The sequence below is a fragment of the Ustilago hordei genome (genome assembly GCF_900519145.1).
Source record: "Ustilago hordei strain Uho2 genome assembly, contig: UHO2_contig_17, whole genome shotgun sequence".
Classification (NCBI taxonomy): Eukaryota; Fungi; Basidiomycota; class Ustilaginomycetes; order Ustilaginales; family Ustilaginaceae; genus Ustilago; species Ustilago hordei.
The window spans coordinates 85,355-112,402 of NW_024545291.1; the positions used below are offsets into that span (position 1 = coordinate 85,355).

At 52.3% G+C, this 27,048-nt stretch overlaps 13 protein-coding genes across 13 annotated transcripts; 6 read left to right on the top strand and 7 right to left on the bottom strand.

The window, feature by feature from the left end:
• Positions 1-822: 822 nt before the first annotated feature.
• Positions 823-1,770, bottom strand: UHO2_06103 (uncharacterized protein; the record flags this gene model as incomplete). Its single annotated transcript, XM_041560326.1, has 1 exon — positions 823-1,770. The coding sequence occupies one exon, from the start codon at positions 1,768-1,770 to the stop codon at positions 823-825; it is 948 nt and encodes a 315-aa protein (XP_041416260.1).
• Positions 1,771-2,447: 677 nt separating this feature from the next.
• On the bottom strand, positions 2,448-2,894 carry UHO2_06104 (uncharacterized protein; the record flags this gene model as incomplete). Its single annotated transcript, XM_041560327.1, has 1 exon — positions 2,448-2,894. The coding sequence occupies one exon, from the start codon at positions 2,892-2,894 to the stop codon at positions 2,448-2,450; it is 447 nt and encodes a 148-aa protein (XP_041416261.1).
• A 707-nt stretch (positions 2,895-3,601) lies between these two features.
• Positions 3,602-4,981, top strand: UHO2_06105 (uncharacterized protein; the record flags this gene model as incomplete). Its single annotated transcript, XM_041560328.1, has 1 exon — positions 3,602-4,981. The coding sequence occupies one exon, from the start codon at positions 3,602-3,604 to the stop codon at positions 4,979-4,981; it is 1,380 nt and encodes a 459-aa protein (XP_041416262.1).
• Positions 4,982-5,047: 66 nt separating this feature from the next.
• Positions 5,048-5,935, bottom strand: UHO2_06106 (uncharacterized protein; the record flags this gene model as incomplete). The annotated part of the gene is made up of 1 exon (XM_041560329.1): positions 5,048-5,935. The coding sequence occupies one exon, from the start codon at positions 5,933-5,935 to the stop codon at positions 5,048-5,050; it is 888 nt and encodes a 295-aa protein (XP_041416263.1).
• Positions 5,936-7,140: 1,205 nt separating this feature from the next.
• Positions 7,141-8,067, top strand: UHO2_06107 (uncharacterized protein; the record flags this gene model as incomplete). Its single annotated transcript, XM_041560330.1, has 1 exon — positions 7,141-8,067. One exon carries the CDS (start codon positions 7,141-7,143, stop codon positions 8,065-8,067), a length of 927 nt encoding a protein of 308 aa, XP_041416264.1.
• A 629-nt stretch (positions 8,068-8,696) lies between these two features.
• Positions 8,697-9,540, top strand: UHO2_06108 (uncharacterized protein; the record flags this gene model as incomplete). The annotated part of the gene is made up of 2 exons (XM_041560331.1): positions 8,697-8,808; positions 8,903-9,540. 2 exons carry the CDS (start codon positions 8,697-8,699, stop codon positions 9,538-9,540), a joined length of 750 nt encoding a protein of 249 aa, XP_041416265.1.
• A 315-nt stretch (positions 9,541-9,855) lies between these two features.
• On the bottom strand, positions 9,856-12,028 carry UHO2_06109 (putative UTP-glucose-1-phosphate uridylyltransferase; the record flags this gene model as incomplete). Its single annotated transcript, XM_041560332.1, has 3 exons — positions 9,856-11,208; positions 11,587-11,682; positions 11,948-12,028. The coding sequence occupies 3 exons, from the start codon at positions 12,026-12,028 to the stop codon at positions 9,856-9,858; spliced, it is 1,530 nt and encodes a 509-aa protein (XP_041416266.1).
• A 2,022-nt stretch (positions 12,029-14,050) lies between these two features.
• On the bottom strand, positions 14,051-15,373 carry UHO2_06110 (uncharacterized protein; the record flags this gene model as incomplete). The annotated part of the gene is made up of 1 exon (XM_041560333.1): positions 14,051-15,373. The coding sequence occupies one exon, from the start codon at positions 15,371-15,373 to the stop codon at positions 14,051-14,053; it is 1,323 nt and encodes a 440-aa protein (XP_041416267.1).
• A 716-nt stretch (positions 15,374-16,089) lies between these two features.
• On the bottom strand, positions 16,090-17,144 carry UHO2_06111 (putative CAP2 - F-actin capping protein, beta subunit; the record flags this gene model as incomplete). The annotated part of the gene is made up of 2 exons (XM_041560334.1): positions 16,090-16,562; positions 16,649-17,144. 2 exons carry the CDS (start codon positions 17,142-17,144, stop codon positions 16,090-16,092), a joined length of 969 nt encoding a protein of 322 aa, XP_041416268.1.
• Positions 17,145-18,390: 1,246 nt separating this feature from the next.
• On the top strand, positions 18,391-19,918 carry UHO2_06112 (putative O-acetylhomoserine (thiol)-lyase; the record flags this gene model as incomplete). Its single annotated transcript, XM_041560335.1, has 2 exons — positions 18,391-18,557; positions 18,733-19,918. The coding sequence occupies 2 exons, from the start codon at positions 18,391-18,393 to the stop codon at positions 19,916-19,918; spliced, it is 1,353 nt and encodes a 450-aa protein (XP_041416269.1).
• A 1,063-nt stretch (positions 19,919-20,981) lies between these two features.
• On the top strand, positions 20,982-21,530 carry UHO2_06113 (putative ADP-ribosylation factor 6; the record flags this gene model as incomplete). The annotated part of the gene is made up of 1 exon (XM_041560336.1): positions 20,982-21,530. The coding sequence occupies one exon, from the start codon at positions 20,982-20,984 to the stop codon at positions 21,528-21,530; it is 549 nt and encodes a 182-aa protein (XP_041416270.1).
• Positions 21,531-21,873: 343 nt separating this feature from the next.
• UHO2_06114 (uncharacterized protein) lies at positions 21,874-24,225 on the bottom strand (the record flags this gene model as incomplete). The annotated part of the gene is made up of 1 exon (XM_041560337.1): positions 21,874-24,225. The coding sequence occupies one exon, from the start codon at positions 24,223-24,225 to the stop codon at positions 21,874-21,876; it is 2,352 nt and encodes a 783-aa protein (XP_041416271.1).
• A 1,272-nt stretch (positions 24,226-25,497) lies between these two features.
• UHO2_06115 (related to YAP6 ### putative basic leucine zipper transcription factor) lies at positions 25,498-27,034 on the top strand (the record flags this gene model as incomplete). The annotated part of the gene is made up of 2 exons (XM_041560338.1): positions 25,498-25,555; positions 25,656-27,034. 2 exons carry the CDS (start codon positions 25,498-25,500, stop codon positions 27,032-27,034), a joined length of 1,437 nt encoding a protein of 478 aa, XP_041416272.1.
• Between the last annotated feature and the right edge of the window lie 14 nt (positions 27,035-27,048).

The following is a 27,048-nucleotide window of genomic DNA, read 5'->3' on the forward strand; positions in this document are numbered from 1 at the left end:
CGATGCCGACGAGAGAGAGTGCCATGAGAAAGGCGAAAGAAGGGAGGATAAGCTTTCGGAGAGTTTGTGTTGCTGCGCATCTTTATCGAGAGTGACTGATTGGCTGTGTTGACCTGATGAGTGGCGTGGCGGCAGCAGCAGCCATCTCCGAATGCATCGTTCCCACGCATACACTCCAGGTGGACCTGCTTACTTTGGCAAAGGCCTTTGCGCCCCTCAGCGTTCGGGCACTGGTCCGATGCTTGCATGTGATTGAGCAAAAAGGACCAAGAGATTCGGTTGAGAGTAACGGTGTGATGGCTCTGCAGCTTCGTCGCGCTCAGTGCGGCAGCAGTAAGATGACAACCCTCAGCGTGCACATCTTTCAGCTTCGACTGGGCAACGTAGGTGGAGCAGTGTGTGTCTATCGAGAGCAAGATGCAGACAACTCAAGAGGCTGAGTTTTGCTCAACCCGTGGCCAAAAGTCGCGTGTCAAGCTTGGCGCTGTCAAAGCACGCGGCAGAATGGACCCTGAGCAACAGGCCAGAGCTCAGCTGCTCTGGCGCTTTGACTTAACCCGACTTCAGAGAGGAGGCCAACTCAGCAGGTCCGTGCGGTGACGGCCATGGTCAGCAGCTCATCGCATCCTCTCGTCTCCTCTCGTCTCCTCTCGTCTGTGCTCTTCCGCCAAAATGTCACATTGCGACTCCAAGGATCGTACTTTGGCTGTCGGCACCTCCATCACCTCATCTTGTCCTGACAAAAAGCAGAGTCACTGAGTCATCAGACCAAGACGCTTTGCAGACGAGATGAGAGTCAAATTGCATTGGCCATACTTCTGATCAAGGCTCAGTCAAAGTATAACCGCCGTCAACACAAATGATTTGACCGTTCAGGTACTGGCAGCTAGCCAACCACTGCGTGGTCTGAACCATATCCTCCTCTCGTCCTGGACGTCCTGCAGGAAGCGACAGCTTGTCCATGGTGCCCTTCAAACTCGACACGTTGGTCTCGTCATCCTTGTCACTCGCCGTCATCTGCGATACAAAAGTGCCTGGCGCAACAGCGTTGATGCGAATCTTGGCTGTGGTGATAGCGCCGACTTCGAAAGCGAGCATTTCAGTAACGTGGTGGACTGCTGCCTTCGAGGCGTTGTAAGAGACATGCTTCTGCGATTGCTTCGCGAGACCCGAGATACTTCCGGTGGTGATAATGGTAGAAGACCAGGCCTTGCATGCTTCGGTACCCTTCTGAAGCAGAGGCAAAAAGGCAAGGCTCAAGAAATAGGTTGCGTAGACATTGACACGGAACAACTTGTCCCAGTCGTCAGGCGAGTTGTCTTCGAGACCCTTCTTGGCAAAGTCTTGAGCCGAGAGACGCTCCTCCCGATGTTCAGGGTGCGACTTGCCCGATGCATCGGCAGTGGTCGAGCCTTCGTTCTGTGGTCCCACCTGACCTGCGTTCGAGATGAGCACATCGAGCTTTTCTTCGTGCTTGCTGAACTCTTCGGCGAGCGAGATACAGCCTTCCTTGGTCGAGACGTCGGCACTGAGCGGGATCAATGGACGATCGTCGGAACCGTGTACCTTGGCGGTCTGCTGCAAAACTTCACCCCTCCTTCCTACGATGTACACCTTGGCACCTGCTGCTCGCAAGCCCCGTGCCTGCATGAGTCCGATACCTGTACCTCCTCCGGTGACGAGAGCAACTTTGCCGCTCAGGTCGAACATCTTGGCTGGCGACAGGTAGTCGGCCGCGGTGCGATCGGCTGGTGCTGAAGTGAACGACATGGTTGCAAGTAGAGATGTGAGTTCTGATGGGATTATTGACAATTGGATAGATAGTGTAAGGGAGAAAGTAAGCAATCATCCAGCGGAGAGCTTGTGAATATATACGCAGGGCGACCGCTTCGGACGGTGGCGCTTCTTGTCCGTCAGGACATCGACTGAGACTCGTCATGACGGAAACAGGCTGACAGACAACCCGCCTGCACTGCGAAAATGACGAGCTGGCTGAATCACTAAAGTGTTGCTTGAAGCTCAATCCCCTCGTCATGATGCCTTATGCCTGGAAGATTGAGTTACATTCGGTGCAGGGTCCAGTCGAGATTAGTCAAAGGCGCGGCGTGCTATGCTGAAATTTAGGCTTCCAGTTGAGTCAGTGTGAAAATTTGAATCGCCAAGGCAACGCTCGGCTGCATACGCTGAGGTGGAGGTGTGACTGATATTGGCATCATCGATGCCTTGCTCGAGCCTGCAAGTCCTCAGTTTGCGCTAGCATCGCCTTAAGAGCGTATCGAAGTCGAGACTCTGCATGGAAGATAGCTCGAGAGTGATATGTCGGAAGAAGAGGGTGAATGTTTTTAATGCGAGCGAATCGAGAAGGAAGGGTCGCTTCCGAACAGACCAACACTCAGCCTGGGCGCTATCGCTCCGTTACTGTTTCTGGTATCTTTGCTGAATGCCCATCATGGACGTCGAACGTAGATATCGTCCTCGACGTCATTATACTTGGATACGCCAGTGTCTGCGCCACTTGTTGGAGGATAGGCCGAGTGCTGATTATGTGGCTGGTTGGGCAGGTCAATGTCATCGTATAGATCGTGTTCTGCAGCATTGGCGTCGAACGCTTCAGCTTCATCATCTCGCATTCTTCCATATGCGCTGCGACTGCCACCAGCACCTCCGCTATAAGGGTTGTTTCCGCTACTGCGATCACTTTTTGAGAAGATGCCTCGAATACGCTCCCCTAATGCTTCCCGAGCGTTGTCACCGAGACACGAAGAGAGTGCAAACCAACCAATAGCAAGAGCTACACCTACACCAAGGATGATCCAGAGTGGCAAGAGTGAAGATGATTCTGTCTCGCCTGCTCGTCGAGCCAAGGTATGTGAGAGGAGATTCGAAGAAGGCATGTCGATAGAATTGGTGTGTGCCTAGCTCGAGGATCGGCTGGCTAGAAGTGATCGTTTCGCCTACTGGCAGACTGGGATTTGTAAGTGTCGAGATAAGCTAGAGCAACAGCTGCGATGATGTCGGCTGTGATGCTGAATGGTATAGCTGATGGGCTAGGAGATGCAGTGGTTCGAGAGCGGTATCGATGAGAAGCATGTCCTTCTGTGAAACGTCGATCCTGATCATGGTGTGTGCCTTTCTCTCTCTCTTCTTGTGAGCTGAGTCCGAATCCAAATATTTTTGGCCAAAATGTTAGCATCTGTGTCTGCTAACAAAGTATTGCTGTGGAAATGATGGAGTGCGGCAAAGCCGAAGCTGGTGATTTTTGAGTTTTCTTCGCAAGATTTCGACGTTTTCGACAGCGTAACGCTCAGCTAAAACCACATCAACGTCTCCACATGGCTTTCTGACTCGCGCTCGCACACTTTCAACACTGGTTTGTCCATCAGTCTTGCCACAAGACCCTCTCCTTCGCAACACCAGCAACTCACTCAACAATCATTCTCCGCCGTCTCTCTACGAAAGTTGTTCGACCAACACATTTCAATTGGTTCCTTCGACTCGAGCCACGGACGCCTGACGAGATGAACAAGGCGCCATAGGATCCTACTTCCTCGTCATCACCTTCTGCAGCTTGTCCTAGCTTGCCCTTAGGATCATCCCAAGCATGTCGAATACAAAGAATGCTGAAGCTGGCCCATCACGGTCCAAGCTCGCCGCTTCCTTCGGCGCCGACATAACACAAACCAGAGCAGGCAGCACCGATGTGGCAAACAGCGCAGGCGATGGTGAAGGGGCTTCCCAAGCCGTTGCCTCTACCTCCGCTGTCCTCAACTCGACTCTATCATTCTTCCCCACACCAGCGCTCGACCATGCATTTGGAGGCATTGCAGCAGGCGCAGTAGCCACTATTTGCATGAACCCTCTCGATCTCATTAAGACCAAATACCAAGTCGACACTTCCAAACCACGTCCGCTCAGTTTCCGACAACGAGCTGCCGCATTAGCCTCTGATGCTGCATCCACATCCATCGCTGACATCAAAGGCAAAGCTCGAGCTGTAGATGTTGCTTCCTCCACTGCTGGCACTCTTCGCAACACATCCGCTCGTCATGGCTGGAAGTACTACGCTATGGGTGGCAGAATCGGAAACGACATGATCGGCACTCTTAGCGACATTGTCAAAGCTGATGGCTGGAAGGGGCTGTATCGAGGTCTCAGTCCAAATGTTGCTGGAAACTCGGCTTCGTGGGGACTGTACTTTTTGTGGTACACCATGATCAAAGAACGCATGTCAGCAAGCGATAGCAATCAAGACCCAATAACAGGTGAACCGAAGAAGCTTTCTGCCGGACAACATCTCCTCGCTGCATCAGAAAGTGGAGCAATCACCGCACTCATGACGAACCCGATTTGGGTGGTCAAAACTCGAATGTTCACCACTCCGCGTTCACTCGCAACGACAGCAGCAACAGGCGCAGGAGGGCCTCCACCAGAAGTATACCGCGGGTTGTGGCATGGTTTGGTCTCCATCTACCGCACCGAAGGCGTCCGAGGGCTGTACAAAGGTGCCGGTTTGGCCTTGTTCGGCGTCTCGAATGGTGCTATACAGTTTATGACCTATGAAGAGCTCAAAAAGTGGCGAACGACCATTGCTTCACGCAAACTCGCACGTTCTGCTTCGGATGCACCAATGGACACATCGATGATCAAGCTCTCCAACGCAGAGTACGTCATCATGTCGGGTGTTTCGAAAGTAGCTGCTATTCTGTTGACCTATCCGTACCAAGTGGTTCGGTCGAGGATTCAGAACCATGCAACGTCGCATATCTATCCCAATATTAGCACGTGTATCAGGTTGACATATACACAGGAGGGTTTGAGGGCTTTCTATAAGGGCCTGGTGCCAAATTTGGTCAGGATCTTGCCAGGGACATGTGTGACGTTCGTAGTGTACGAGAACGTTTCGTGGGCGTTGAAGGGTTTAGCTAGAAGGCGGGTGCAAAAAGAACAGCAGCAGGCAATAGAAACGAACACCTCAGCATAGACACATTCTCATTCACATCGCAATACCAAGCATCAGCATCCTATACTTACGATCCGTGCGGATATGCTACAACTTCGAACCCTTGGTGCGATAAGGAGTGAGATCAACCTCAACGGTACAAATCAATGCAGTATCCTTAATCGCCTTCAACCGGTACTCTTTGTTGATAAACTGATACTCTTCATCCACGGACATATCAATAAAGTGATTGATACTGGGATAGTGCACTAGCGTGCACTCGTTCCACCAATCTTGCTTCTGTGTATCCGCTCTACCTCGCGAATCTTTCTGCCCTTCTTTCAAGGGACTAATCACCACTCCTACAAGTTTGGCATTGCCTCCTCGCTTGCCAGCAACACTAGCAAAGCGTCTCCCATACTCATGGTAAGACTCTACCGCTCGAGCATCCGTATGAAAATGAAGCAGGTTCAGCATTGACACCGGCCCATGGTGCTTTACTTGATGATTCAAGCGCTTAGCTAAGCCAAGTAGAGCAGGGGATAGGCTGAGATCTTGACCGTCTTCTCGCGTCAATGTGGGTGAAGAGGAAAGCTTGGAAGGAGGGATAACGTCGTTGCTCGAGTCAAGTTTGATTTCGAGTAGAGGTGTTTGTGGTGCTTCCTTGCGGAGGTTTTCAGAGATGGAAGTGTAATTGTTGATGATTCTGGATGGGATGCCCGAGATGACTGAATAGTGGGTTGAGAAGGAGGACATGAGGTTGCTTGGGATGATGTGTGAATGAGCTCCGGTGACGACAAGAAGAAGAGTCCAGGGAGTGTTGTTGAGGATACTGTGGTCGACGAGAGTGGGTCGGATGATGGGCGCTTGAACTTTGCTGACGGTTACAACGGTGAAGTCTGCATTAGAAGCATTGAAGAGCTTGTGTAGGAAAGCATCAACACCGGTTGAAGATGCATTGTGCAGCTGCACAAGGTGAAGGGCGCAAACCGGCATGTTACAGTATCCAGCTTGCTTTCGACTTGGAAGATCGAGTTGATGAGATAGGGTGTTGGTCGGTTGCAATGAGAACGATGAGGACGTTGGGAGCTGGAATGATGGCTTGTGCTTCGAGGATGCGGGGAAGCAAGCCATCCGCAGGTCTCGGCAACTACAGCACAGCCGATGCCGAATTTCACCACCATACACACCGAACCGGCACTCGATTGCCGGTCTCTACACGAAGCTTCCGGTTGCACCTTGGAGTGTGGACCCGCTCGAATCCGTTTACTCGCCCTCACACCACCTCGCTCAAGGTTGAGGTGTTCGAGGGTCAATCCATCGAAAGCCTGATTCAGCGTTGTCACAAGATTAAGCTGCCAGTTCAGGCGTGTACAAACAAATCACACGACAACCGCCCCGTAAGGTTTGCAGTGCCGGAAACGACAGCGCTTCACACGTCCAGGATAGCCAGACCACACCATCGAGGTGGTGGGGCACAAAGAAGGATCGCGAACACTAAAGCGATGGGTACCGTGTGAGGTTGGTGGTGGGCACGGTATTCGGATCTGATCCGTCACACCCTCTGGTAACAACTTGCCTGCTGCTGTCCACCATCCGCTTGCTTGGTGGGAGGACGAATCAACAGCTTTGCATTTGTCAATGCCAACGCTTCCCACAAAAACACCACAAGCAACAACCAACGGAGGGGAAGGAAAGGTGTGGGGACGACGGACAATGGCCTCGGCCTCCTCGGATATTAGCCTTTTTTTGTTCGCCTCCCTTTCGCAGCTGCTTGCCCGCATTTTTGACAGTTCACGGACCATTGCGTGCGCACACCGCGATATCCGCAAGACCGAGACCCTGAATTGTGGGCAGCGATGTGCGAAAAGGTGTTGGTTGCACATGCTGTCGTCCCATGACCAAGTGCCAGATTGTCAGCGGGCCACCTTCCCACCTTCCCACCTTCCCACCTTCCCACCTCCCCACCTTCCTACCTTCCTACCTTCGCACCTTCACACCTTCACACCTTCGCACCTTCCCCACGCTGTCTGAAACCTGCTCTTCCTTCCGATATATATAGACACCTTGCTTACGACCGAGCCCGCTTTCGAGTCTTCCACTTTGTCCTCACCTTCCTTCGCCCTTCCGGAACTTGTATCGCTCAAGAGAAACAAATTCGTAGAGCCCCTCGTATACCCTCAAGTTGAGCTCGCCCCAAGATGACAGCCATAACCATCGATGACTTCAGCCCCTTGGACCCATACACCAAATCATGCCAACAAGTCTCCGGACCCAACGCTCACCCTCGCGCAAAACTCGTCCTCGACTCGCTCATGAAGCATCTTCATGCCTTTGCCCGCGAAGTTTCCCTTACCAACGACGAGTGGCTTGCTGCATGCGATCTTCTCATCCGCTCAGGAAAGATGTCTGATGACCGACGAAATGAGCTTATCCTCATCTCTGATGTTCTTGGACTCGAGTCTCTCGTCGACAGCATTGCTTACGAACAAGCCGCTTCTTCATCTGCTAAACCCAACGGTGGGGTTGAAGCAACCCAGTCAGCAATTTTGGGCCCATTCTACCGAACCGGAGCACCCGAGTACCAGAACGGATCAGACATCGTCCTTGACCACACCATCAAATCTCCCTCCGGCAAGCCAGGTGAAACGTGCTTCATGCACGGTACAATTACCGATGCATCCACTGGCGTCCCAGTCGTAGGAGCCAAAATCGACGTCTGGCACACGGGCCCCAACGGTCTCTACGAACAGCAAGATCCCAACCAACCCGACTTCAACTATAGAGGCAAATTCACAACTGACGAAAACGGATACTATTCTCTCCGCTGCCTTCGACCCACCGCTTATCCGATTCCCTACGATGGAGGTGCGGGCGACATTTTAAAATTGCTGGATAGAAGTCCTATGCGACCTGCTCATATTCATTTTTTGATCGAGGCCAAGGGATATAGACAATTGGTGACGCAGATTTTTGATAGTAAGTGCGAATATATTGGAGCGGATGCAGTGTTTGCGGATAAGAGCGCGCTTACGGTGGAATTTGCTAGCCCGAGCAGTGAGCAGGCAAAGAAGACCGGGGTTGATACTGAGATTAGGTACGATATTAGGCTTGTGGCTGACAATTAGCAGGTTTGGGGCCTGTCGGATCTCATTGTTCGTCTCGAATCGAAAGCTTCGTACATATGATTCTGCTTGGTGTGTTTCTCTCCCGTCCGTGCTGTATCTTTGTCCATCTTTGCAGCTGGTGAAGGGACGAGAGTCTCATTTTTTTTTAAAAAAAAAAGTATCATGCTGATAAGGCAATGGCTAGGGTCGTACTACTGTAGTTGGTGCTGGCATGGCACCGATGTCGGCTGTTGTAGACTGCAGCTTCGGACGCTTGCCGCGGCCTCAAGAGGACATTTCAAACCGAATTTGTTAGGCCGCGTTTCGACACAGCTGCTTTTTGTGCCCGAATCCCGAAATTTGCAAGCTGTCCAGAATGTCGCTCTTTCCAAACACTTACCAACCTTCGGACATGTCCATAGGCTGTCAAACACGGTCCCTTCCGATCTCTTCTACACTTTCAACGATCGCGTCCTTGTACACTCAGGCGCTCGATTAAGCATTAACTCTACGGCTCCAACCCTACGGCTCCGCAATACAGTCTAGCAGCAAGATCCAGCATCTACAGGCAGGGTAATCACCTCTTCGCGCAGAGCACACCACGATCCCAAATTCAGTGATCAAGCCTCGCGCAGACAAAGTCATACACCATGCCCTCAGCAGCAACATCAAGCACCAATGTAGCAGAGGCGAGCAGCTCAAAAGCGGCCCCTTCACCGACACTCTATGTCAAAAACATCGAAGGGAAAGTTAAGAAACCTGGTACGTTCCTACCTTTTCTCCCTCCAATCCTTTCCTCTCGTATTCCCCTTAGTAACACCTTTCATTCTGATTTTCTTTCCCCACCTTTGGCAAGCAGAACTGAGACGTCAGCTCCACTCGCTTTTCTCCACCTACGGTCGTGTACTGGACGTAGTAGCCACAAGAGCTCATGGTATGAGAGGCCAAGCATTCATCGTATTTGAAAACCCATCCTTCTCTACTGCCGCAAAACGCGGCTTACACAACTTCAGCTTCTACAGCAAGCCGTTGCATATTGAATACTCGAGCGGATCAAAGAGCAAAGCTTTACTTCGAAAGGAGCTGGGATACGAAGCGGTGCAGGAGCTGGATTTGGAGAAGAGCCGCACAACCGAGTCTAAACGTGGAGAGAAGAGAGCTAATCAGACTGCACCTGAACAGGAGGAGCAGGAGGAAGAGGAGGGTAGTGGGAGAAAAAGAGTGAAGCGAGAAGAGGACGAGGAAGAGGAGGATGGCGTGATAGTTCAGGCGAGCAATGTTCCGGGCAGCATAGAAGGCGAGGTTATTTCTGCGTTGTTTTCACGCCAAAGCGGGTACGTTGGGACTGACGAGGGGACAAACCGAGAGGATGGAGAGACATGGACTGCAGAGATAAGGTTTGATGGTGAGGAGAGCGCAAAAGCAGCACTGGAGAGTCTACAAGGTGTTCAGATCGATCCTATGTACAAGCTCGAACTTAGTATCGTATCGTAGAACCAACGCAACAGGCTGAAATGGGAACTCATTATCAATAGTGATCATCTCGTGCAAGATGTGTGGATGTGTGTTTCTGTGTTTGTAGACGACCTTTCTATCGAGAGCTATTCGTGCCTCGACCCAACGCATATCCGAACCTCGGCCCGATCCTACCTACGCACTTTATCCACCGCTACTCTCATCCATCTTCATCGCCTCACTCACATCCTCAATTTACACACAGACGCAAGCCATTCCAAAGATCATGCGGAGTCAAAAGGACAACAAAGATTGCAAGAAACCAAAAACGAACACCAAACTTCTACACTCTATCTAGTGGTCAATAATAGCCAAGTTACCAGAAATCAACTTGTTCTCCAACACGGAACCCTCGGGAATCTCGATCTTGTTACCATCGTTGGCAACAATGATAACGGTACCCCTAAGCGTAATGTTTCTACCGAAAACCACATCACCCTGAACAGTCAGATGATCCAACTCGATCATCTCCGGAATGCTCTTAAACCTCTTCTGGAACTGAGCGACCTTCTTGAATGTATCGCCCAGCTTGACTACGGGCGTCTGGGAGAACATCCTTCCTGGGTTCATGATCAACTTGCCATGCTCGAGCGAGTAAAGGTCCGAAGTGATCAACAACAAATCAGAGCAGGACTTGACGGGCAAGAAACGGGATCGTGGCACATTGACACCTTTAGCGCCACGGAAGTGCTTAATAGCTGCACCGACGGCAGTCTCGAGCTGAATAACAGCCTCGCCAGACTCCAAAGCCTTGTTGTTGACAATGATCTCCAAGTCCAATTCCTCGTTGTCCAAGACGCGCTTAACAGCAGGCAGGTTAAGCCAAAGGTTGTTGGTGTTGAAGATCTTGAACTTCTTAACCGACTTGAAGTCCTCGACGTGCTCGGAAGGAACCTGAGCAATCTCGAGCAAGCGAATAGTACCTTCGTAGTCGATCAAAGTACCACCCTTAACGTCGGCTTTGGTCTTATCAGTGACCTCCGAGATGAACTCGGCCTGAGTGTCAATCATGTGCTGGTAGATGTTAAGGTCGACATCGGCACCCAAGTTGTCGACGTTGGAGACGAAAAGGTACTCCTTGCCGGCAGCGATCAAACGATCGAGCAAGCCAGAGTTGTTCATGGCATCGAACAAGTCGCCATGACCGGGAGGATACCAGAGGTTCTTGTTGTCGGTAGCGTTGCGGGGGCAGGGGAGGAGAGATTCCTTGTTGACACGAGGGTATCGCGACTGGTTGAAGGTGAGGATTTCGACGTTGTGGTTGGCGTACTTCTGGATGACACGGGCAGTGTCGTCGTCAGTGTTGAACGAGTTCATGAGGATGAAGGGAACGTTGACGTTGTGGCTGCTGTTGAGGTGCTCGATCTGTCGGACGGAAAGATCGAGGAAGGTCATGCCATCACGAACCTCGATGACGGACTTGGGACCAGTGCAACCCATGGTGGTACCGAGACCACCGTTGAGCTTGAGAACGGCAAGCTTGTTGAGGACAGAAGGATCGGTAGCCTTACGGAGCTCGGCGTAAGGGGTAATTTGCTTGGGGGATGGGGGCTGGATTTTGTCCCAGACGAGCTTCTGGCCCTTGGCCTTCTCGGAGAGGTATCGGTTGAAGAGGTTAAAAAAGTTGGACATTTCAGCTTCGAAGGCCTGTGCGAATACGCAGCAAGAGTTAAAAAAAAAAAATAGAGAGAACGTCAGTAAGCGTGCCACTTGAGCAATTGAGCTAGAAATGGTGTGTCTACGCTGCAAATCTGGGCACATGCGAACGTAGAAATGGTTGACCAGCTGTCAACGCAAGCTGCAGGATCGGCAGATGCCGACCAGGACGGCTGCAGATGGCACGAGCGAGCCGGAACAGCGCATCTTGGGTTGCTAGTGGGCAGCGTACTGCACGGCAAGACAGCGAATCCAAGCGGTGTGGAGCGGACGTTAGCCAGGAGCACAGCAAGCACGGCGCTCGTCGCGTGTGCACTGTCGCATGAGTTGGCAGTGGAGAGAGAGAGAGAGAGAGAATCAGAAACGTACCTTGCGGACAGCAGGGTCATCGATGCCAGCAACGAGGCCGTTGAGCTCGTTGCGCATAGCCTTGGCGGCTACACCGGTGGTGGCGGATTTGAAGTCCTGTTTTGGCAAAAAGCGAGCCGAAGGAGCAGTAAGGCAGCGTGGACAAAAAGGCGAGAAAGTCAGACATGTCCTCAATGACGATGGAACGTAGCAGGGCGATCCTGTTGGTAGACTACAGCGCCGGAACAGCTTAGCGTAGCTCGACGCAGCAGGCCAATCACGGTGAAAAGATGGGCATCGGCATAGCGACACGCTTCTCGAGCAGGCCCAGAGGCAAGTTGCTACAGCGACCTCTTCTCTGCTGGAGAAGGTGACAACTTACAATGTGAGAGGCACCGCGAGTGCGGGAGGCCTTGATCTGAGCGCCATTGTTAGGCGTGGAGAGAGTAGCGTTGGAAGACATGCTTGCGAGTAAATCCTACGGAAAGGAGTGGTGACGGGGGGGTGAGGAGGAAGAAGGAAATGAACAAGTGAAAGCGAGATGGATTGGATATATTGTTTCCCAGACCAAGCGAAGGGCAAGCGGCGCGGTGGCGATGCGATGTGATGCGAAGCCAAGTAGAATCCAATGCACCGAATCAGGGCCAGTCTCGCAGCATCAAGCGAAAGAGAACGAAAGAGAGCGAAAGAGAGCGAAAGAGAGCGTCTGTCTGCTTGGATGTGCTATGTCTCTCCCTTTCTCCCTTGTGTTGCTTGCCCAAAAAAAGGTGGCCAGAGCCAGCTTCAGCCAAAACGGTGTCTGGGGTGTTGCTCTCTGTGCGTGGTGTGTGTGTCTGTGTGTGTGTGTCTGTGTGTCTGTGCATTGACCGAATTTCGAACGAATCGCCGTTGAGCTGCGAGCGCCCGATTTCCAGGCAAAATCACCGCCACAAGAAAAGTGACAGAGTGGGGGAAAAGGGGGAAAAGTGGAAAAAGGAAAAGGGGAAAAAGGAAAAAGGAAAAGGGAAAAAGGAAAAGAGAAAAAGGAAAAGGGAAAAAGAAAAAGGGAAAAAGAAAAAAGAAAAAAGAAAAAAGAAAAAAGAAAAAAGAAAAAAGCTTTCGGAAAGATGAGCCACAGTGTCAACACTGTTCCTCCTGCTGTTCAAGTTGCTCTCTCTCTTCCTTGCTCTGTGATGTTGCAAAATTTGGAATTTCTAGACTTTCCTCTCTCTGTCAGTAAGTGGCGCATCAGCGCTTGGGGTCCGTGCGCAGAAGAAGCACAGAGCAAAAACACCTCGTCCCTCTTTCTCCATTTGTTGCCCGTGTGTCTGGCAGATCCTCCGCACAACCATCAACCAATCACAATTCACTCGTCTTCACACACACACACACACACACACACACACACACAAAAACAACGGTTCATAGACCTCACTACGATATCCAAGTCTTTACATCTCCCTCCTGAAGGCCGGTTCGGGGAATTGCTTGCTTCTTGTGTCGCCTTGACAGGGGACAGAAGAATCACAGTTGAAAAGTTCGAACGTGTCTTCTTCCTGTTCTTCCTTGATCGATATCATCGCTGTCCTGCAAGTGACCGGGAGCGATTCGGTCCGCGGCTCTTCCCTAGGGTTCAGTTGCGTCACTCTCCGCTTTGTATTCGAACACGTTTTTGGTCTCCGGAATTGGCCGTTGCCCATCGGGCTGTTGTTCGAAGCTGCAAATGCGCATCATGCATTGCGCAAATCATCCCCGCAGCGCAACATCGCACAGCAGCTGTTGCTTTGACTTTATCTCGCCGGCGAGCCAGAACGCACTTGCTATTACTCAGCTTTGCTTCCAGTTTCGGCATCACAACGTTGCACAAGAACGTGTTGCCTGCGCTGGGCTGAGCTTGTTTCAACTCATTGACACCTGAAAAGAGTCGGGCATTGTGAGTTCAACACGTTGGAGATGGCGCAGAACAGCTCCTTCCCGTTGCGACATGGAAGCGCAGAAACACCTCGCTTCAAGCAGCCTCGCCATCATTCCCACCTCAAGATGCTGGTGTAAGAGGATGATAAGCGTGGAAAGGAGCCAAGGATTTACTCGGCATGTCTCGCATAGTACGACCTCAGCTGCCGCTTTTTCCCTCCAGTGTCTCGCTCGTTCCAGAGTCAAGCTAAGGGCGCCGCAACCGAAAGACATCCTCTCACTTGGTCGGCGCCGTTCAGTTCGTCCGTGCAAACGTTAAATCGACTCTGTCCCGATCAAAGTCATACAGTCCGCCCGATCGGGTCAGATGCCTCGTGGCTCTCTCAACTTGCTCAGACCACGACCTTCAGCAGCTGGTGTGTTGTAGGACTTTGTGTATAGCGATAAGCATCAATATTGCAAGAAAAAAAGAAAAAAGAAAAAAGAAAAAAGAAAAAAAAACAAAGAACAGACGTGAACCACGACACAGAGATGCAATGCAAAGGAACAAACAAGAGACCATGAAGCCGGGAACTTAGGAGAATGTCGTGCATCAACCCCTAACAACTCGCTCCTCACCACCCTCAACATCAGACCCAACCTCGCTTAGCTCAGCCCAGCTATCCTCTCCTTCACTTGTCACTGAAAACACCTCAATCCCACGTGCAGCTCCCATATCGCTTCCACTAGAGATCGTTGGACTTGGTGGAGCGTGTAGGTGGCTCCATCGGCCTTCTGATCCGGCAGTGTCGCTGAGAACTTCAAAGTCAGGTTCACTCTCGGTGCGACCGGATCGTGTGTCTGTTGAGGGAGCCGTCTGTGGTGGAGAGTGCAATGCGCGGTTCGAGCGATACGGCGAATCCGGTGCATTGAAGGCGTTGGTGCTGTGGCCGTCTTGGTCAAGATCATGGAAAGAATCGTGCTGGTCAGAGAGGGTTTGAGAGAGGCCGTTGGTGTCGAGTACCACGTGGCCTTTGTCGCTGTCGTTGTTGGCTGAGACTGATTCACGATCGCTGAAGACTGCGTGCCAAGATGAAGCTGTGCCGTCCACGATGCTGGTAAAAGAATCTTGATGAGCCGTCTTTTCTCGGTCCGGATCTTTTGCATCATCTAAGTCTGAAGCAGCGGACGAAGCTGTTTGCTGACCAAAGTCGAGACCAAGTAGGCCATTCTTAGCTGCGTGGCTGCGATCGTCTTGAGTCTTGGTCGTGTCGTGTTGAGGTGAGTCGGGCGACTTTGCGATCCCACCGAGGCTTCTGACCGAATTGAAGCGTGAGTCAGCTGGTAGCGACGCTGCGTCGCCGACACTCGGTGAAGCATCCCCCACTCTGTGATGTGGTAGCTCGGGCGATGATGACCTTCTCAGATCAACCACAGGCATCGTCCTCCTGATCCCTTCGGTCTCCTCGTGCTGCCCTTGGCTGTCGCTGTTCGCCGGCCTCCGCTGCCTCAACCCACGACCCTGCTGTTCACTGCCATTAGTGAAGCTCTCGCTCATAGAAGCTCTCAGCCGATCTCGATAAGCAGAAGCCTGACGCTCATGCATCTCAAATTCGTGCTGAACGCTCTCTCGACTCGCCTCTTCCCCTGCACCCCTGCGAAAATCCTCCAATTCGTCATCACTCAGTCGACGATGATGCCTGTTGCCGCCGCTATTGGGCTGAGGACCTTCTCTAAGCGTATGAAAGCCATCTTGGACCTTGTTGACTGCTTCTTCAACTTCGCGGCGAAGCTTGAAAAATTCGTTTCTTACGCCTTGGCCAAAGCCGTGGGGCCAATTCTCGTCACGCCAGGGTCGAAAGACGGCTATCTCGAAGGCTACTGCTGCCCCAATTCCGGCTGTGGCGGCTGCAGTGATGACGAGTGGATGCACCATCGTAGTTGAGAGGCGATGATGGGTTGTCGTTATGTACGGAGTTTGTCAAAAATAGATGGCAAGCGTGCAGGTTCGGGCCCGTGGCCAGATCTACTGTATGGAATTCTGCGCCTTCAACGTGGCAGCATAGTTTTCTTTTTCTGCCCTTCGTCGTTGTGACTGCTTCGGCTGGAATGCTGATGGTGTTGAAAGGTGTCGAGATGCAAAGAAGAAGGCGGAAAGCTTCCCGATGTGAACGAAAGGTCCGCAGGTGCGGCCAAGTAGCTTCTAGACGCTCAACTGAGCAGCAGCAGCAGGAAGGCAGTGCCAGTGAAGTGGAGCTTCCGCTCAGCTCCAAAAAAAGAAAAAAAAAAAGAAAAAAAAAAAAAAAGAAAAAAAAAAAAGAAAAAAAAAAAAGAAAAAAAAAAAAAAGAAAAAGAAAAGAGAACCCTGCATTTCGCTGCAGCGCGCGCAAGGGCTTTCTTCTGTCTAAAATTATCATTCTGTTAGGTTTCGACGAGATAGGGGTCAGACTCTATTGCTTGCAGCCATTCTCGGAGGCTGGTTCAGGATGGCCTCTCACGACAGCATTGCTCGGAATAGTATCACCTCAGATGGCGCTGATGGCGCTTCAGAATGTACAGATGGGCTATCAAACGAGGCAAGGTCGGCTTGAAGACCACATTCTTTATGCATTGCAAACGGAACAATCCATCTATGACCCGTTTGTTTGGAGTTCACTTTTTCCACAAACCCATAAGCTCCTTTTGCAGATCTCTCGCCTTCCTCTCCTTCTCCAGACTCTGCGTACTACGCAGATGACTAATAACATCCCTTGTCTTTCCAAAGTAGACTTCTTGCAGCTGATTACGCATCTTGGCCTCCATGTCCTCGATCATGCGACCCACATTGGACACGTGCGAGACAAAGTCGGGCAAAGCATAGTCGGCTTCAGACTGACGTGTCAAACTGCCGGCAATCTCGACTGTGCCGACTTTGGTGGAAGAAGGTGTCAATTCGGCGGGATCTTCTTCGCCTTGGTCGCGACGGATGAGGCTGAGCATAACGGTTGAGGTAAGCTTGTAGCTCGCACTGGCACCATTTCCGGTCGAGGAGGATTTGGAAGCACCACTTGCACGTTCGGTTGCCTCAAAGACGTGGATTGAGTCCCATGCACCAGAAATACCGTTGCCGCTGTCCTGGCCGATGGCTACCATTTCAAAGCAGAATAGGAACAAGCCTTGAGTCAGTATCTTACATTGGGACAGGAGTGTATGAGCTGTGATCGTTACTGACACTTCTTGAGCAAGACGACACCTGCAAAAGTGCAAGGTGCCTGTGCACCGCCAACGGTTGCATTCGGAAGGGAGCTTGAATCGCTGTCGAGGTCCCAGAGGTAAACACTGGAGAGCGCATTGTCGTAGTAGAGCTTGGCATATGTCTCAAACGCATCATTGGCCTTCAATTCAAGCGATCGTAAAGGTGCGCTAGGCCTTGTCCCTCGTTCTCCATCTGGTGTATCATCAGCATCCGGCGAGATGGGTGGATGATAGGTGTCCGAAATCCACGATCGCCAGCTGTCTCCGTCTTTGTTGTAGTCACAGGACAAGAACTCGCGTCCTGCTCCATGCTTGGAGTTGTCGAGCTTGACCTTGAGTGGCTGATCGACGGACGAATAGAGGTCGTCGGCGTAGGATGGGATGAGCTTGACGATGGATTCGAGGTTCTGCTCCACTTTGGATGGCGGCAAGCGACGCAACAGGTCGAGCGAGAGGTCGAGTGGATCCGTCATATTTGACAGCGCCGCACAAGCAGGAAGGTCGGATAGTTGGATGCGAGGTTAGGATACTAGGTGAATGAATGTGTCTAGTCAGAATGTTCGCCTGCATTGAAGACCAAGCCGAACTCCACCTTTCGGACAAGCGTGACGGCTGACAGCCTTTGCTCTCTGTGGACCGTGCGACGATCTCATCGGTGCACAACAGAGCCGATTCGACTGCCTGATCCGAGATCGAGCTCGTTTGTCTTTGTTAAGCCGAGTGTTCTTGAATTTGCGATTGGCACTAATTGACTGGCGAAGCGAGAGATGAGAGAGAGAGAGAGAGAGAGAGAGAGAGAGAGAGAGAGAGCTGTGCTGCTGCTGCTTCTCTGTTTTTGACGCATGCAAGATTGCGCTCGAGCTCAAGCACGCCATTCTTTGCCATGATGGTGTCGACAGTCTTGTTCGCTCTCGAGACAATAATGAGAAGCTGCTGCAGCTCGGTGCATTCATCTCTTCCCTTTGCTTGCCTGTCTTTGGCTGCCGACGCTCGCCTGTCTCTCGGCTCTTCTCAGTCAGATCGAGACGACGACCCTGTAGATTAACTCAATGGAGCACAGACCAGTTTCGAGAAGAATTGCCCTCCCTCCTGTGAACGACACACTCGCGCTATTTGCCCGAGAGAAGGTATCATCCAGCCCCAATTGACAGCCGAGATGGCTCCCAAGAAAAACACCGACACAGAAAAGCACAGGTAAGAGTGATTAAGATGTCGGCTTTGCATTCTGGCTGCCGAAGCTGGCTTTCAATGAACACTTTGCATAGAGCAGCAGGAGACCCTCTGCTGAGCACCCAACACTGCACCACTTTGGCACCCTTTCAAGGATCCTTCTTGGCTCCTGGGCCTCAATCTTGGTTGGGCTAGAGGAAGAGAAGAAGCCAAGCCTCGTTAGGAGCACCTTGTCTGCCCTCGACTTTTTAGGTCCTCTTTGCGAGAAGAAAGAGCCCTCTGCCGCCGTGCCAGAGTGTCGGTATGCGTGCTCCTTAGAACCAGTCAATTGAACAAAGTGCCGACGTCGCCGTTGCTGTGAAAGCATGAGGCCTTGAGCGGACCAAAAGCAACTCGACCACCCCTTGGCCCGTCCGCCCTCTCCTCATGGATCAATATATACAACAGAGACTTGTCGTCATCGTCCCCTCACAAACCACCATCTTCTCTCCCCTCCTCTCCTCTGCTCTATCCTTTTCCTTTCCCTCAAGCAAGACTCGATAGTCAAAAATGTCGCAGCACGCTTCCAACTTCGACACACTCCAGCTGCACGCTGGTCAGGAGGTGGACCCTGTCACCAACGCTCTTGCCGTGCCTATCTACGCCAACTCGTCGTTCGCCTTCAATGACTCGGCTCACGGTGCTGACCTTTTCGGTCTTCGCAAGTTCGGTAACATGTGAGTAACATCCTCTGCAAAAATAGGTCTGGCATTGCTGAGGCTCTTTCATTTGCTGCATCTGGCAGTGTATGCGAAGAGCAGCAGATTGCATGCAACTAAAGCTGCGGTTGATGGCAATCGCTTGCTGACATTTCGCTCTCACCTTTTCACCTCTCTGTATGGAATGATGCAGCTACTCTCGTCTCATGAACCCTACCAACGATGTGTTTGAGAAGCGAATTGCTGCTCTTGAGGGTGGTGCCGCCGCTCTCGCTACCTCGTCCGGTCAGGCCGCTCAGGGTATGGTCGTCATGGGTCTCTGCGGAACTGGTGACAACATTGTCTCCTCCTCGTACCTCTACGGTGGTACGTACAACGCCTGGGCCAACCTCTTCCCCCGTCTTGGCATCACCACCAAGTTTGTCAAGTCCGAGAAGCCCGAGGACTACAAGGCTGCCATTGACGCCAAGACCAAGGCCATCTACATCGAGTCGATCGCCAACCCCAAGTACCTTGTTCACGACATCGCTGCCATCGCCAAGGTTGCTCACGATGCGGGGATTCCTTTGATTGTCGACAACACTTTCGGTGCCGGTGGATACCTTGTTCGCCCCATCGAGCACGGTGCCGATGTTGTTGTGCACTCTGCTACCAAGTGGATCGGTGGTCACGGTACCACTATCGGTGGTGTGATCGTCGACAGCGGAAAGTTTGATTGGAGCAAGAGCGGCAAGTTCCCTCAGTTCACCGAGCCATCCGCCGGTTACCACGGTCTTAAGTTCTGGGACACTTTCGGACCCATCACTTTTGCCATCTACCTCCGTGTCGTCATTATGCGTGATTTGGGACCTTGCCAGAACCCCTTTGGCTCTTTCCTCTTGCTTCAGGGTCTCGAGACTCTTTCGCTCCGTGTTGGACGTATTGTCGAGAACGCTCTTGCACTCGCTGAATGGCTTGAGGCTCACCCTCAGGTTTCGTGGGTTTCGTACCCTGGTCTTGCCAGCCATCCTTCGCACGAGGTTGCCAAGAAGTACCTCACTCGCGGTTTCGGTGGTGTCCTCTCCTTTGGTATCAAGGGTGATGCCGCTACCGGTAGTGCTTTCGTCGACAGCTTGAAGCTCGCTACCAACTTGGCCAACGTCGGTGATGCCAAGACGCTCATCATTCACCCTGCCTCCACTACACATCAGCAGCTTTCGGATGAGGAGCAACTTTCTTCGGGTGTCACCAAGGACTTGATCCGTGTCAGCGTCGGTTACGAGTGGATCGAGGACATCAAGGCCGACTTTGCTCAGGCTTTCGAGAAGACTTCCGGCGTGAAGGGTAACGTTCCTAGCGGTGAGACTGGCCCTGCTCCTGGTCTTTCCGGCTCTGTGTAAAAAGATTGATACTACTTTGCATAAACGTAATCGAAAATACCATTCCTTGCTCTCAGACTTCCCGATGCGGCTTCTCAACAGGACTGGTGTACCTTTTGCTCTTTCCTGTGCATCTGCCGACATTGTTGGTGCTCTTCAGCTTGCAGCTCTAACCATTGCTCAAAGATGTGAGCCTGAGGCAGATGCCTATGCGAGCTCTTCCTTTGCGACCTGACAGATGTCCTGCTTTAGGGTCGCTGAGGTAGAATGACAGAAGATCGATTTGCTAGGCCTCCTTTTTTTGAGCTGGAATTTCTGGAATGATTTGATTTTCCTTTTTATTTCCTACAGAATGGAAGCCCTGAAGGTGAGAGCAACACGCTGTGCTGTATGAAATCTTGAAGCGCCTTTCTCTCTTTCTAGCTCGCCTGTTCTCGCCCCTCGTCGCGTGTCCTTTTCTCTCTCTCTCTCTCTCTCTTTCTCTCTTTCTCACACACACAACACACACTTACTTGCTCTGGCCGGCGAGCAAGTCTCACTCACACGCGCACACACACACGCGCTTCGCTTGCTGGCTAGTTGGTCGGCTGACTTCAAAATAACGCGCTGCTCCCAGCCCACAACTCCATAAGCGATCTCTGGTCCTGTCTTGCATCTCTCGCCTCCCTTCAAGCTCAGTACTTTCGCTTTCTTACTTCCACCACCCTCCCCGCCAAGGCTCTGATCGTCGTTGTCGTCGATCACTGCGGTCCGTTCTCTTTCACGCAAGCACTACTGCAAACAGCGATCTGCTTCACTTTGAATCGAACACCCCACGCTCGTTACTAGCTCGCAGCATCACCTTTTGGACTAGCAGACTTTCATACCCAAGCATCAACTCGATCTCGAGTGCGGTTTGCGACTGGCTTCCTTGGCGTTCCATACCTTCTGCATCACTGCAGCTGACACAATCTCGATACTAGCATCGCAGTAGCATTTCTCGCACGTTGACCCCTTTACGTCGCGACTTGCAACTCACAAAGCCCATCACCCCCCACCTCTCCTTTCTCCGTAGCATCCTCCGCTACCCAGTAGCACTGCCATCATGGGTTCATCCTTCAGCAAAGCCATGGGCAAAATCTTTGGCAACAAAGAAATGCGTATTCTCATGCTTGGTCTCGACGCAGCAGGAAAAACCACGATCCTCTACAAACTCAAACTCAATCAATCCGTCACAACCATCCCTACGGTAGGCTTCAACGTCGAAACGGTCCAATACAAGAATGTCAAATTCAACGTATGGGATGTGGGTGGACAGGACAAGATCCGACCTCTTTGGCGTCACTACTACACAGGAACTCAGGGGTTGGTCTTTGTAGTAGACAGTCAGGATAGGGATCGAATCGATGAAGCGAGACAGGAGTTGCACAGGATAATCGGCGATAGAGAGATGAGGGATTGCTTGTTGTTGGTCTTTGCGAATAAGCAGGATCTTCCGGGGGCAATGAGTCCAGCGGAAGTAACGGAAAAGCTGGGGTTGCATAGAATGAGGGATAGGAGTTGGTTTGTTCATCCATCCTGTGCGACGAGTGGCGAGGGTCTATATGAGGGATTGAGTTGGTTGAGTCAGAATGTTTCTAGTACTAAGAGCTAGGAGCAATACATGGACAGCTTTACATCACTCCTCCAACAGGGGCGAGGAGCAAGTCTTTCTCAATTGCCCCTCTATGGCTCTTCAGCACGTTGCTATTTCTGTCTACACTCGTTTGCTCTCATCTTTGATGAATAATCATCGTCTAATACCCATTCCCCCCTCATCTCTCGTGCCTTGCTTCCTCCTCAGCCTGATCATGCACACGTCTCTGACTCACCTCCAACCCTGAAATGCATGGCAGCATTTCTCAAACGCACACAAACGCACACAAACGCAAGGAAAGATGGTTCAAAGGTGATGTGAAATGCAATTGCAAACAACAAAACTTCCAATGCAGGTCCACTCAGGTGCGATGGGAAGCAGATCTACCACTGGAAGTACTACTACAGCTATTCGTCCTGGTATTAGCATCCCTCAACCCGGGCGTAACAGTGGCCGTATTTGAGCTCGACGCACTAGACCGCCTCACGCTTCCCCCAGGAGTCCTGAGACCTAACCAACTTGCCCAACCAGCCAAACTATAGTCTCCGCTCGCTCCCGCATTAACGTGGTTCCCGTTGCCACTGGCACTTCCCGCAACACGGCTGTTCCTCGCAGTATTTTGCCTCAACATCCTCTCATACTCGGCCTCGCTCAGTCCACCAGGATAACCGGATCCATCCACACTCGGACTAGGTTGTGGTGACGGGTTATTGTGGTTGAGGGGCTCAAGTAAGCCTCTGTCACTAAGCATACCTAGAACGGCGTTGGCGAGTTGATGTGTACGACCGGATCCGCGACGTGCTTGGTGGTGCGAAGCGGGTGTACCTCCGAGTGCGCCGTGTTCGACTGCGGTTGCGTACGAGGGGGGTGAGTTTGTGCCGCGCTGTGCGGCAGCCGTGGCTGGAAGAGGGTCTGCGGGTGAAGGGGGGGTTGTGGGGAAGTACGAGTCTTCTGCAGCGCTTGCTCGGTTGAATGAATCGGAAAGTGAATGCAGCGAAATATCGAGCCGGTGAGGTGTGGGAGGGTTGGGCGGACTTCCATCAGATGAATCCTCTAGTTCCATGGGTCGGCTTGTAGACCTCGACGTGTGGATAGCAGCCGATGATCCTGCCTGACCGTTCGGCGCGGGGCGCAGGGAAGATGTCCTCGCAGGCGCAGGCGAGCTCGTCGCACCACCCTGACTAGGCAATCTGTTATGAGAGGAAGACGGCGATCTCTCCTCATAAGGCGAGATCGGAGGAGGCGGCGACTCTCTTCCACCCATGCCCGGCTGCAATCCTTGCGCAGAAGACCCCTGTGTTGAATCCGTCGTATTACCCTGACCACTTTCCATCAGGATCGTCCCTCTCTCCTGTCCATACGCAGGTGGCGGAGCCAAGGTCCCAACCATCGGTGCCAGACCCCACTTCTTTACATTCGCCTCAATAAACACAAACCCAGCCTGACCCAAGTTGACGTGAATCTCGCATGCTCCGTCAGCCCCTACTGTCGGGAACAGATTATACCTGTTCAACCCAACAAAAGCATCCTCCAACCTCTTACCGTTCCTCGTGAAGAACACAGTACCCGTCCTCGGCCTGTACCCAATCCCAATCACATCACCCTGCCCATAGGCAGGACCATACGACTGTGCAGCGAAGGGATAGTTATGACACTTGAAGCCATCGCTCGAGAAATAGCCAATCGAGTACTTGCTCCACCCTGGCAACCTAAACTGAGGGTACGGCTTAGTCGTCAATCCCACAGCAACATTCGTAGTGTCGGGCTTGTTGAACATCTTGACTTCCCAATAGTACACCTCGTTGATCTTGGGAAGTGGCAGATTGCTCTGCACACAAACACCGCCGCCTTCTTGAGGAGCCATACCTTGGCCATCTGCGATAAAGGTGATCTCCGTTCGAGCCTCGACAAAGACGGACGGATTGCTCTCGTAATCTGGATCGAAGGACCATGCACTGACGCCCTTTTCCTGAATGCTGAGGAATTGGCTGAGGGTGATATCGGTAGATTGCGTGCCTGGTGGGTAAGCGAGTATCCAATCCTTTGCACGACGGTAGCCACGCTGTGTAGGCTCGTCAACAGTCTCCAACCATCGCTGCTCAATTCCATCCAAGCCACCTGTACCTTCGAGCTCTTCTTCACGACCAACATCGAGCGGACCATCCGAATCGCCAAGCGAGATGCGGGCTCTGCGTCGAACAATAATGACGAGAATGATGAAGAGCAACAAAAGGAAAAGAAGCGTCGAGAGCAAGATCAAGAGCGGAAGGAGGAGCGCAAGGGTATCATCTGCGGTGGGTGGACGCTGATAGACGGGCTCATCTGGAATATTGATGATGTCGAGACGCCGCACTGTGGAACTTGGATCCTGTGCGTGTCCGATGGATTTGACCTGCTGATTGAACATGCGCCCGCCATTGATGCCGAATGGACGCCTGAAGCGGGGCTTTGTTGCTGGAACGGAAAAGTCGTAGATGTCGCCGGAGTCGATGCTGTCATCGTCGTTGTGGGAAGTGAAAGTGAGGAGAGCGTCCATGTCGAGTACTGAATTCCGGAAAGGGAAGCGGTCAGGTTCACCTGGTCTGGAGGCTGACCTGGATTTAGAAGTGGAGGCAAAGATGGCCGAAGATGATGGCTGCAAAGTGTCTTTTGGTGATGATGAGGAGGCGGAGGAAGAGGCTGATAGCGCCTCGTGTGCTGTCGGGCCCTGCATAGTGGAAACCGCCGTCGGCTGCGGTAACGTAACGACAAAAACGGGGATGACTGCGAAATGCTAGCTGTCGCTCAATGGTTGGGCACCGCCATGCCCGGGCGCACGGTCAATGTAGCCGTTGGAGTTAGCGATATGTGAGAGAGAAGTTGTTCAGAGCTAAGCAGAACAAGATACGCCAAAGATGTTGAAATTGCTGCGATCAGCGATTGATGATGAGCGGCGTCAGGGATGAGAGGGTTTGGCGCAGCAGTTGTTCGAAGACAGCCAAGGCTGCGGAAGCTGAAGAAGGAAGAGGATAGGATAGGCGTCGACGCGAATAAAAGGAAAGGTAAGGTAATGGTAATGGTGATGGTGATGGTAATGGTAATGGTAAACCGAAGCAGAGATGGCGAAGAGGGTCGTCTGACTGAACCGAGTTGCGAGTGAGTGAGTGAGAGAGTGCAAGTGGAGCTGGATGTCGTTGGCAGTGGCGGTGAGTGAGTGATTGATTTTGCCTCGTCTGATAGCCCTGAGAGCCAACCGGCTGATGCGTCCAATTTAATCGTTAATTCCAAAAAGGCCTTCAGAGCAGTCAGATTGAATTTGGCTGTCCGCTCAACTCAACGGCTCTGCTCATCTTGCCTTGCTTCTGTGTATATCCCTCTCTCGCTCGCACCGTTGCGCCTCTTGCACTCCAGCGGCCAGATCAATGCATCAGTCTCATCACCATCTTCTCACTTGTCAGTGGTGAGCACTATCTGATGGTGGAGCTGAATGAGCTGTGCCAGCAATGCGAACGTCTGCTGCATCGGTGCATCAAGCTTGCATCAAAGGGGCTCAGCTAGATCGGACAGCCATCGGCTGGGAAAAAAAAAAACCCCCCCGATCCGGCGAAATTCTCGATTCTTTTCTCTTCCTCTGTCCAAAATCGCGAATCTTTGGCTTTTCTGACTCAAAGATGCGTGATCCTGACTCAGCAACTCCTCATCCTTCTCCTCCACCACCACCTTGGACTCCATTTGCGCTCCTTCTCGTTGAAGCTTTCGAGATCGAACTCGAATCATCCACCCATCTAGCTTTTTCATTAAACCAGGCTCGACGTCTACGAGCTACCACCATCCATCCAAGCTAGTCAAGCTTTGAGATCATCCATCCGTGTCAAGTATCGCGTCGGAACGCGTTTGGCTGCCGAATATTACCGCACTCTTTGACATTTCCCGGCAAGAAACCAGAATCACCTCAAAGGACATATCCTCTAAGCGCAATACCGAGCGCTGATTCATCGCATTGACCATGGACTCCCAATCGAAAGACCAGCACAACATGCAGGACGCAGATGCAGACTACAACTGTAAGTATTCGCTGCCTCCGCGTATGGGTGACTGCGCATGACATAATCAACATTCCCGCGCACCCCGCATTGACACCATATTCCTTCTTCCATGAAACAGCCTCGGAGTACACACATAGCAACCTCGACCCCACCATCGAGTCCAACGATCAACCCTCCACCTCCTCAACCGCCCAACAGCAGCAACAGTCAGGTCAGGATGCAGCCCAATCCGAACCTTCAGCCGTCGACCACAGTCACGCAATGGAAGCAGTCATGCAGTTAGCTCAAGCAGCCTCTCAACAGCAATACGATTCCGAACAGCATTCACAGCATGGTCATCTAGAAAATCCCGAGGTCCACCACGAGTCGCTTCCTGTTAACAATGCAGATGGTAGCACTGGTGATGCGAAGCGGGGAGAGAAACGTCGTTCGTCTCAATCCGGTAGCACTTCCGGTGCAGCAGCGGGGGGAAGGAGGGCAAGCAAAGCAGCAAGACAACAGGATGAGGAGCAGCATCTGTCTTCTGCTGCTGCTGCTGCTGCTGCTGCTACCGCTGCCGCTGCAGCTGCTGCTACAGAGGGTGCTTCGCTGCCCTTCCCCGATAGCTGGTCCGAGGGGAACATTCCGGCTGAGATTCAGAAAGCTTATCAACAACACCTTGCTCAAGCCCAGGCCAACCTTGCACAGCAACAACAGCAAACGCAATCTTCGAGCTCTGCTTCATTCTCACACGACGATGCTTCGCAAGCGCAGGGCTCGGGCGGAGCATTCAAACCCACCCGACAGCTCAGCACTTCTAAGCGCGCTGCACAGAACCGTGCCGCACAGCGTGCGTTCCGTGAACGTCGGGATAAGTACGTCAAAGTGCTTGAGTCCAAAGCCACTCGTCTGGAAGCTGCAATTCGCATCGCAACCGAGTGCAAGAGGAGGTATGTAGAGGCCTTGCAGACAATTGATGGGTTGAGGCAGGACAATCATACTCTACGTGTTGCATTGGCGGCGTTGAGTGGCAGTGGAGACAACGCGGGACCGGGCCCGGTTATGAAGGCGGACGATTTGGCCAAGGAGTTACCTGAGATCCCGTTGCTGACGACACAGGAGGAGGAAGAGGTGTTGGGTTCTGTTGGTGGACAAACTGGTATGTCTGGTGGGAGTGCCGGTGGTAGTGGTAGTGGAAGTGCGAGTGCGAGTGGAGGAGGGCAGAGTTTGGATTCGTTGAGTGCTGTGGCTGCTGCTGCTGCGGCAGCTGCACACGGTGATGGGACCGGAGCAGGTACGGACGGTGGTAAGGTGACGCAGCAGCAGCAGCAGCAGCAGGGTGCTGGAGAGGGAGATGAGAGTGTGAGCACCCCTCCTACTCCCACCTCCGCAGGGGAGGGTAAGGGCGTTTCCGCAGCAGCAGCAGTGACAGAGAATACGAATGCCAGTGGAGTGTCGTTGCCCCCTGTACCCTCCGCCACTACTTCTAGCACCACAGGTGGTGCTTCTGCGCAATGAGCCACAGCCATCTG